This window comes from Anarrhichthys ocellatus, unplaced genomic scaffold (genome assembly GCF_004355925.1).
Source record: "Anarrhichthys ocellatus isolate YVR2014 unplaced genomic scaffold, GSC_Weel_1.0 scaffold5, whole genome shotgun sequence".
Lineage (NCBI taxonomy): Eukaryota > Metazoa > Chordata > Actinopteri > Perciformes > Anarhichadidae > Anarrhichthys > Anarrhichthys ocellatus.
The window spans coordinates 8,962,428-8,972,540 of record NW_022280035.1 but is presented as its reverse complement, the minus strand read 5'-3'; the positions used below and the strand labels follow the sequence as shown (position 1 = coordinate 8,972,540).

Genomic DNA, 10,113 nt, shown 5'->3' with positions numbered 1-10,113 from the left:
ATTATAGCGCTGAAACAATAATTCATTTTTGGCAGCTGTTTTGAAGTCTTCATTTGTTTTTAATTGATTTACTGTTTCTATGTCATTTGAAATGTAATAGTTATTGAGTTAGATGAGTAAATGATCCATAGAAATATTTTATGAAACTATTTTTGATAGTTAATTTAAGTAGGTTCTTAAATCAAAAATGGTTTAAAAAAAAAAAAAAAAAAAAAAATCCACCGGTTCCACCTTCTCAAATGTGGATCTTTTGGGGGTATTTGTTAGTCTTTCGTGATATTAAGTTAAATATCTTTAAGTTTTGATCTGTTGGTTGGTTGGACAAAAAAAGTATTGTGATGCACAGATCCAACTTTTTCAGTCCGATACCTTGACTTTAGGTATCGGCTGATACCAAGTCGATCCAATACCATTGTTTGATCAATAAGCTGTATGCCTCCCTGTGTGGAGGAGACTGGGATTGTCTTTTGTGCACACATTTTAAGATGTTTTACAAAGTTGCTGGTGTACGATTTATGTTTATAATAACAATTACAGTTATATCTATGTATTTATTTGTAACATTTTATTTGACAAAATTAGGAAAGTGATGTTTAAATCAAGCCTGATGTTGGCTCTTTTAAATGCAGCATCACATTTGTCAAAACTTAAACAGGAAACTACAGTATGTATGTATATATAATATATAAACATAGAATTAATTTGAAGGGATTGGCCTCATTGTCACCGATACCCGATCCAGCTATTTGAGTTAGTATCGTGCTGCTAGTATTTTCACTATGGATTATTTTCTTGACTAATGATTAAGTCTGACATTTATTTTTTTAAATAAGAAGAAAACAATATCAATCACAATTTCCGATAAACCCAAATTGACATAATACATTTTATTTTTCTTGTCGGACGAGAGTCCGAAACCCAAACATTTTTTAATTTACTGTCAAAGAAGAACCAAACATATTCCCATTGGAGAAGGTGGAACCAGGGAAATATTTGTCGTTTTGGATATAAGATAGTTGCATAGTATTCGTCTGTTGCCTAATAAGTTTAAAAACTGAAAACTGAACTTGAAGCCTACTGGCATCGCCCTGTCGTCCAAAGCAAAGTTGAACACAAATGTTTGGAGATGAAACAACAACCTCTGCTGCTGTTGAACCAGACTGGAGCTAAAAGTAGCCCAGAAGCTGCAGCTGCAGGTCCTCCATTATTCATTCAGCCTGCAGGGAGTCCTCATGTTTCAGCACAGAGCGCTGCCTCTTTCGGTTGACTTCTGTCTGCGTACATGCTGCCGATTGAATGTCCCACTGTCCTCAAACACAACACTGAAACTGAGGATATAGGCCTCAAAACAATAATAGCATCACTGATTCCCTTTTGATAATGTTGAAGCTTTATTCTTTGTTCCAATGATGAATGTCAACCCATGACAGAAACTATTTTTAGCCTAAGAATGAGAAACCAAAAAGATCAAAGCACCAGTGTTATGAGTTCATGCTGAGCTCATGTTATCTCCTGCAGCATCACTGTGACATTCCTATAAGTATAAGGAGATGAGTCGCACCCCAAAAAACAAGAACAATGTTATAATTTGTACTGTGTAGTGGAGAATATGCGTCAAGTTGTGCCTTACCGTATGAGTTTCATGCTTTCAGAGGCTTACACTGTGTGTGTGTGTGTGATGACAGGTAACAGTTTTAAGAACTGTTTTAATTAGTTATTTTAAAGTCTTGATGTGACGAAGATGATATTCCTATAATATTACTGTGATGCACAGTAATTTAGGACCTACTTAAATTAATTTATAGTAACGTAAGAGTTTTTAGGGCTGCGCATAACAATTATTTTCATTATCGATCAATTTGCTGATTAGTTGGTTTATGAATCATTTTGTCTGAATATGATAACGGTGAAAAGCTCCAAGATAATGAAAAAGCTATTTTTTTGTCAGATCAACAGTTTAAAAATAACAAAATATCAAATTAGAAGTGATATAGAACAGCAATAAAATCTTGAATAATGGCAGAAACAACTGTTTCAGCTCCTGTATTTATACTATGTTGTAACTCTGCATCCCTGCAATATTCCCATAGAAACTTCTAGTGCTGGTACATTTTTAAAATTTTTTATTTAATTTTAAATGTATCACTACAGTACAATATTTCTCGGTTCTGTTATTCAGCGATCTCTGCTGTTTCTTTAGTAGCAGGATGTTGTTACTGTGAAACCTGAATGTCAGGCAGAGCCGACACGCCCTCCCGGATAACTTAAAGTAAATAAAGGTCCGTTTCTGTATGTGAACAAGCAGGTAGGACTCAATGACACTTTAGCTCTTAAAGCTTGTGAATAACAAATCCCTCCAAAGTATTCAATGTTACATATCAGTGGTGGAGGAAGTATTCCGATACTTTACTTTAGTAAAGGTACTCATACCACACTGTGAAAATACTACGGTACGGGGAATCGGACCCGATGGCAATCATTGAGATTAATAATATAGAAAAAGCCAATCTTCTCACTGTAGCATGAATTGTAAAATACAGATACCTCAAATGTGTACCTTTGTGTATTCTATTAATGGCTGACATCATGCACACAATGGGGCTTCAGATTGTGGCTGAACATGCTGCTGCTGTTATAACTGATATCTGTGTGTGTGTGTGTGTATTTACCTACATACATGTTCTGCTTTAGTGTGTGTGGGCTTCTGCATGTCTGCTTTCACATGTACCACATTCTTCTTGTCTTTGTTCACTCTTTTTATTCATTCGTCCATTTACTGCCATCTTTCTCTGTTTTCATTAATCATGATTGTGGTTTTTCTTTGTGTTAAATGTCTGATCATCCATTGATCCCACAATCTATGTTATCTGTCCGCTTTGCAGGTGGTACTATGGGAATATAAACCGTGTGAAAGCTGAGAAGCTGCTGCTGGCTTCCCAAAACAAAGATGGCTCCTTCTTGGTTCGCATCAGTGAGAGTCACAGTGATGAGTACACAATCTCTGGTAAGTGGCACCGCCCATCCATTCACAGCAGTGACCTCGTTCCTCTCTTATTTTCTTTATCTTTCATCTTTCTCTGTTTCTCATCCTGTCTTTATATTTAGCACACGTCCTTCTTCAAACTATTCTTCACGCTCCGACTTTAATTCCTTCTTGTTTTGTTTGTTGTTATAACTTGTAGCTGAATCTTGCTGTGAACCTAATGCAGTAAATTAAACCAGTTGTAAAAATACATTCTGATAATTTACAAAAAAAAAGTCTGTGATTAAGGTAATATTAATCTTTAAGGAGCGAATTCACAAGAGGATTGCACGGCTTTTGCGGCCAGTACACCTGCAAAAATGAGACAAAAATAAATCGTGTTTCCCTCAAAGCACCCGTAAAAGAGTGAAAAGCACCCCGAGCTGTGTCTCAGTGCTCCTGTGCTGTCTGCACATATTTAAATAAATGAATATGCAAATGTTTGGCTGAAAAGCTGACCCTTTCTATGCAGATGAGCCTTATTGGAGTCAAATTCTCAAAATCAGCTCACAGTGAAACTATTGGCGTCTTTAGAGAATTGGTGGCTCACTGAAGCGGATTTAAAAAGGGCGTCCGCTCAAACTCATTTATTGTGGGATCCAGTGACGGGATGAATAAAGCTTCCCTACATGTCATTTCTGAAATACATGAGAACAAAATGAATGAAAGTTAAAGTTATTGTCCTTCTCCCTCTGCAAAAAAAAGGTGAAATTTGCACTAAGCAGTAATATCATCTGTGAATGGGACCTTGAGACGTGGAAGATAGCGGTTGCAAGTGGTGCACAATTTATGGTGCTATCAGTGGCCGCAATCTCTTCTTTGTGAATTCGCCCCTCTGACTTTCACGATATGGAAATTCAAGATATTCTAGAAACTCCATGTTACAGTGGCCGGGAGAGCTGGGTAATGGTAAAGAGTAGCACATGTATACAAGAGCCATACATATCCTGAGTTACCAAGTAAGTCTGCAGCAGCAAAACCTTTGAGTGTAGATGTGAGTGAGGGTGCATATTTATTTCTGATGAATTCAACTTTTCATTTACAGCGGTGGTAGAAGTACTTATGACGTTTTGTAGTATCATCTAGCCACTTGCTAGCAGCTGCATTTTTAAGACACATAAAAGCTTCAGAATTGATGGATTCATATTAACTGACTTATTTTATGTCGTAGAAAAAAACATTACAATAACTTAAGTTTGTGTTAACCACAGACCTTATTTCAGGCATCTAAATAATAATATTAAAAAAACAGTTTACTTCGAGATGATGACAACAGAAAGGCAAACGTGCTGACTCATTTCCAGGTTTTAGGACTCATTCCTGCAGCACACTAGCTATTTTCTCTAATAATAGAAACCCAATCAGAAATTAAACTCAAACTCATTTTTGAACAGCTTTGATGAGGGATCAGCAACAGATACTCTTTATTTTTTCCGTATTTGCAGCATGTTTCTTCTTGAATTTAATTGTGATTTATTAGTTATAGGGTTTCTTTCTAAATGCATCAAAGTGTATGTATTTGCATGTATTTTCTGAAATTGCAGTGCTTTTGTTTCGGTGGGAATCCTGATGTCACTAGCTGCATTTCTCTTCATCCATCATGTCCTCCCTCCAGCCACTGTCAACCTTAATCTCCCTGCCTTCGATTTTCTCTCTCTGCTCCCACTATAGAGGGCAGGAGGTGACACAACATGCCCTCAGGCAGCCATGTTGGAGGTCGACGGTGGCAAAAACGACTGATTGCAGTTTTTTAAACTGCTACGACTTCAATTGATGTTGAATAGGAATAATTTGTCTTTTGATTTTCGGATTTGGAGGTTTTTGTTTGCGACAGACTGACCAGTTTTGTGTTTGGATGATGTGACACTATGTAGATGTAGTTAAGGATGTGTTCGTGCATGCTTCTGTGTACGTTAACAAGAGAGAAATTGGAAAAGATAAAGAAATGGCAGTTTGGCATTGCAGTTTATTCCTTCATCTAGATCCTTGATTCAACAAATATCATTGACACGTGATGTTGTGGTTTTGTTTTGGTTGTCTGTTAAGATGTAGAAGCAGTATTTAACTCTCACTTATTTAACTGTGTTAATAAGTGAACTTTTGAGGCGTTTGTAGAAGGGATGTCACGAGAACCGATTGTTCTGTTTTTTTGTAACTCTGGAGGGAGCCAGGCTGTCCCCCCCCCCCGAATGAGTCTTCATGCAAAGCTAAGCTAATCACCTCCTGCTAAGTACTTGATACACAGACATGAGATTGACATTGAGATTCTTAGCTTACTCTCAGAAAGAAAAAATATGTAAATTACCAAAATGTTGAACCGTCAGCTAACATTTGTAGCAACTAATGATGTCCAAACATTTTATTTAATTTTTTTCTGAAATTAAAATAGAGCTTGAAAAAAGGAGGACTCCATAAACCCGACAACAAAGTGTTAACTGGAGTGTTTTGTAGACGAGAGAGTTTAATGTCTTGTCTTTAGCCGCAGTAACCTACTTATGGAAGCCAGTTGTTGTCATCAAACTACCCTTTTATGAATGAGCCCACAGTCAATTGTCTAATGGACCTCCTGAGATCTGTGACTTTAAAGCCTCTGTTATTTCTCCCTCTCCTCTGCATCACCTCCAGCTCATTTCTCTCTCTCTGCTCCATTCTTTTCTTTTTCGCCCTCTGGCTTCACCATCTTCTGCGTCTGCATTTTTTCCTCTTCACCCCTTCGTCCACTTCCTCCCTCTATACAGTCCTCCCTCTCTCCCCCCCCTGCCCCTCTTCAATGTCCTTTAGGTCCCAGGGGAAAATGCTGCCGTTGGATGTTCAATTTTCACTGTGCTGGTCCTTTTGAAATATGCATCATCAGTACTCTGTGTGTGCATACGTGCCTGAGAGTGAAGGCAGAACAGACCACACATTCAATTACTCGGTTTTATGGCACAATTACACACATTCATGTCAGATTTACTGGCTTTCCTTAGACCCTATAAACACGACCATCTTGTTCTTCATACTCTTACACAAGTCTTCTTATCTTCCAAGCAAACACAACTCGTTTTCTGGTTGTGACAAAGACTGAAATGATACATTCTGAGTTTGATAGTGAAATAATCAGATTTGTCCCTCTTACAGCCCGAAGTGAGGGAAAAGTGTACCACTTCAGGATTCAACGCTCAACCATCGGGGCGTACTTTGTCTCGGATAAGATCTCCTTCGCTACACTGGGAGAGCTGATCTCCTACTACCAGAAGAACCCTCGCAGTCTGGGAGTGCTGCTGGAGGAGCCCTGCGCCCAGCAGGTAGGACACAAAGAGATGCTCACAGAAACACACTGTTATTAGTTATATCAATTGCCCCTAACCTTAAAGGAATGACTGTGTAATATGGAATGCGCTCGGGGTGGCTCGTAGTGATGAACCTATAGAGAGCATTATCACAACACTCAACAGTGTCTTAGCGTCTTGTTGTTTTGGTTTTATGGCTTACAACTGTCCCTGTTTCGTTCAATCTCAGTCCTCTTATGAACCTTGCTTCAGCTTTTTTTTTTTTTTTTTCACAGAACAGACTAGCTGGCTAATATAGTGGAACATTTAGCAAAACATTTCCCCTGGGGGATAATAAGGTTGAGCAGTCAGACATTTCCCTCAGGACTAAAAGGAGAGTGAATACGTGAATGCTTGTGTGTGTGTGTATGTTTACTTACTTTCATGCATATAATATGACCTATTCTTTTATGACATGCTTTATTATGAGTCTCAACTAAGACTATGACTATGATATCATATACTATGACCAATGATACTACCTCCTTCTCTACTTCCACCAATTATTAAGTAATACTATGACTTTGACTATAAAATTACTTTTTATAATTTTTTCATTATTATTTATTTGACTTTTTTCGACAAGGAAAACAAATTAAAGTAAAGTATTCCGTAAAAAGTCATAATACAGTATGTAAATAAAAGTCATATTAATATATGTCAAAAATAGTCATCGTCGAAAAATAATCGCTAAAATGTCATAGTATAGAACGTTGAAAAAAGTCATATTATAGACCAGGGGTCACTAATAGGCGGTCCGGAGCCGGACCCAGACAACGTATCCGGACCCGGGACCCTGGACCTGGACCCGATAGATAATTAAGAATTATTTTATTTTGACGGAGCGCTTCTATTTTAACCGGCGCAGCTTTTCCAGCCTTTACGGCACTCGTTAAGCGGTCCAGGAAACACAATGACCAATTATATGCGTTGTAAATCATCTCACGTGATGCTGCTCAGCCAATCAAATGTGGCAATCAAACTTCCCGACTCGAGTGAGATTCACACACACACGGGGGAGGGGGGGGAGGAGACTGAGTAGTGTGACGTGAGTCAGAGAAGTTATTTCACATGGTGTGCTCCAAAAACAGGAATGTAGACCGCGAGACCAGAAAGACTCGTATAGGTTCATTCTTCCCAGTTCAAAACCAGTGTGTCTCATATGTTCAGAGGCCGTGGCGATTAATACAAGCAGCAATGTGAAGCACCGCTACGTCACAAAGAACAACTCTTTTGAGCAAATGTAACCACTCAAAATGATCAGAATCCTAAAACACATGAAGTCACTGCCCAACCATGATGTTAACAGAGAGGAATAGAGCTGAAACAAGTGGTTTCACTCACCACAGATCAAGTCCCTGCACAAAAAATTCTCTTTTTAGAAGATAAGAATATAATATTGTGGCTTTTTTGGGTGACATCATGTCACACCTGACAGTTAATTCAGTTAATTTTTCTAAAATTAAGTCCTTTATTTTAAGATGTACATTTTTCAAAAGCTTTCTTTTACATATTTTATTTTTTAATTCAGTCCTTATTTTACTTGACATAAGAAGAAAAGATAATTTATTTATTGTGTGTGTGTGTGTGTTAGTTATAATTCATCTGGCTCAATTTAAAAACTGACAATAAATATTGTTGAGATATTATTTAACGGCACTTTCTATATTTTAAATGACAGTCAGTTGTGGACTACATACAGACGTTAATACAACTGTTCGGCTAATTCATTCAAAGTCATAGGATAGTATGTTGAGAAAATTCATAAAAAGTAATTGTCGACATCCCAAGTCATTTCCTCACTTGAAACGGAAGTTGTTCTGCGCCGCCATTCTGACGGCCGTCGGAAAGCTCTTGTTTCTGCTCTGAGGAGCGAGGAGGGATCTTTGAGGAGCCATGAGCGAGGATGTACGAGAGCAGCCTTCCAGGAAATGTTTTAGCAGCCGACATGCCCCCTCATTGCTTATCAGTTATTTGATTGGACGCTGCAGCTGTTTGGACTGATCTGATTATTCTCCCAGAGTGAAGACAGATCACAAGATAAACTCTAGTGTTATACTTGATTAGTTTTGTGGTTCACCGTCTGGTTTGAATATATGTTAATTGTAGGTCCGAACAACAAAAGGACGACAAACAACTTTCTTCATTTATTAGAAAGATACTTTCCTCTAACTTTTTTTTATTGATACAATTAAAGTTAGAAAGAGCTGGAGAGCTGTTTTTGTAGTATTTCACAGTGACAACCAGCAGCCAATAATGCCTAATAACAGTTCCCACTCATGCTGATAATTCAAGAGGTAAAAGTCTACTTCAGGCAGCAAATGCTCTCGTTTTTAATCAGCATCTTTTGTCTCTGCAGGAGCAATCTATAACAAAGACCCTGAATTCATCTTTCTATTGTTGCTCTGCAGCGGGAATTTAACAAGTGCTGTCCCGTGCTCTATATGCATGAATTAATAAGAGGCAAACATATTTTGGAGTGTAATTAACCAGAGAATAAAGTCATGCAGCATCGCTGTAATTACTCACGCTATCTCTGCACTGCAGCTTACGTTGAACCCCCAGCGAGTATCCTTTATTCATGGCTCATCAGTTTGAGCCTGGCGGGAGACGACATTTTCACTACAGACTGAGAAACCACCGATTCAAAACAGCCACTCGTTACATTTTGGAGAGAATCAGATTAGAAATACAAAATGTTGATTTTGGATAAGGCAATATGACCATTTACAGATATTTAAGATGTCAATGGTGTGGTTTTACTACATGGACAAAAAAGTGTGTTAGAACATAAAATACATTTTCCTTCTGGGTCAGAGCCCACTCAGTGACACCTCCTCTTCTCTCTTCCCTTCCAGAAGAGGCTGTGAGTCTGAGGCCACGGACACACTGAGGCAGAAACACACGCATCTTATGCATACTTGAGCACTTGCAATTACAGCACACATAATCAACACAAATACTTTCAACAACAAACACAAACTAGTGAAAAATGTACTCACCACTTTCACATTTTTTTGCTTTACTTTTTATTTTCTTTAATTATATTTTTTACTTTAATTATATTTTTTACTTTAATATTTAATTATCTTTTTATAGATTTTAAAACAGTAAACATCATCTTGTCTTTGTTGATTGGTGAGCATGTCGTCATCGACTCTTGAACCTGGCGATGTGATTCAAGAAAGATGTTTTAACATTTTAAAGGTCCACTCGATGAATTTGTTGTAGCACCGTGAAACGCCCAAATATCGTTCCACCAGCTAACTTTTGTTATTTGGAATGAAACACATTTATATTTGGGTTTCAAACCGTGAGCAGTGAGCTGGAGATGCATCAAGCTCTAAACCACAATTAAACACAACTATTCATAACTTAAAGTGTATGAGGAGTTGTACACCTCCAGGCTGCCAAAACATTTTTGTTTTCAGTTTTGAATCCAAAATATTGCATTTATAAATAGGCTCACTTTTTTTTTTTTTTTTATACAAAGACGTTCTTGAAGTGTTTTCACAGCCGCCCTTCGGCAGCATCACTGGACTCAAACACCGTCCAGTGGATCAATCAGTCCTTCAAACACAATAATAAATCTGCTTTTACAAAAGAAACACTCACATTTGGATTTAAATGCTCCATCAGTTAAATGTTTTACCAGTAAAACGAGTCGCCAACGATGCTTTCAATCACTTTTTATTGACTTGGCGGAGCACAAGATCTTGTTTTCTGTAATTATGCAGCATGGGAACATGGTCAATAACAACTGATTAAGCATGGTATTGA

At 37.8% G+C, this 10,113-nt stretch overlaps 1 protein-coding gene across 1 annotated transcript in view; it reads left to right on the top strand.

The window, feature by feature from the left end:
* Window positions 1-10,113, top strand: part of srms (src-related kinase lacking C-terminal regulatory tyrosine and N-terminal myristylation sites) — a 32,359-nt gene that overhangs the window by 14,656 nt on the left and 7,590 nt on the right. The window contains exons 2-3 of the mRNA XM_031844682.1: window positions 2,883-3,004; window positions 6,143-6,309. Coding sequence (XP_031700542.1) covers window positions 2,883-3,004; window positions 6,143-6,309 — 289 coding nt within the window. The remainder of the gene's footprint in view (window positions 1-2,882; window positions 3,005-6,142; window positions 6,310-10,113) is intronic.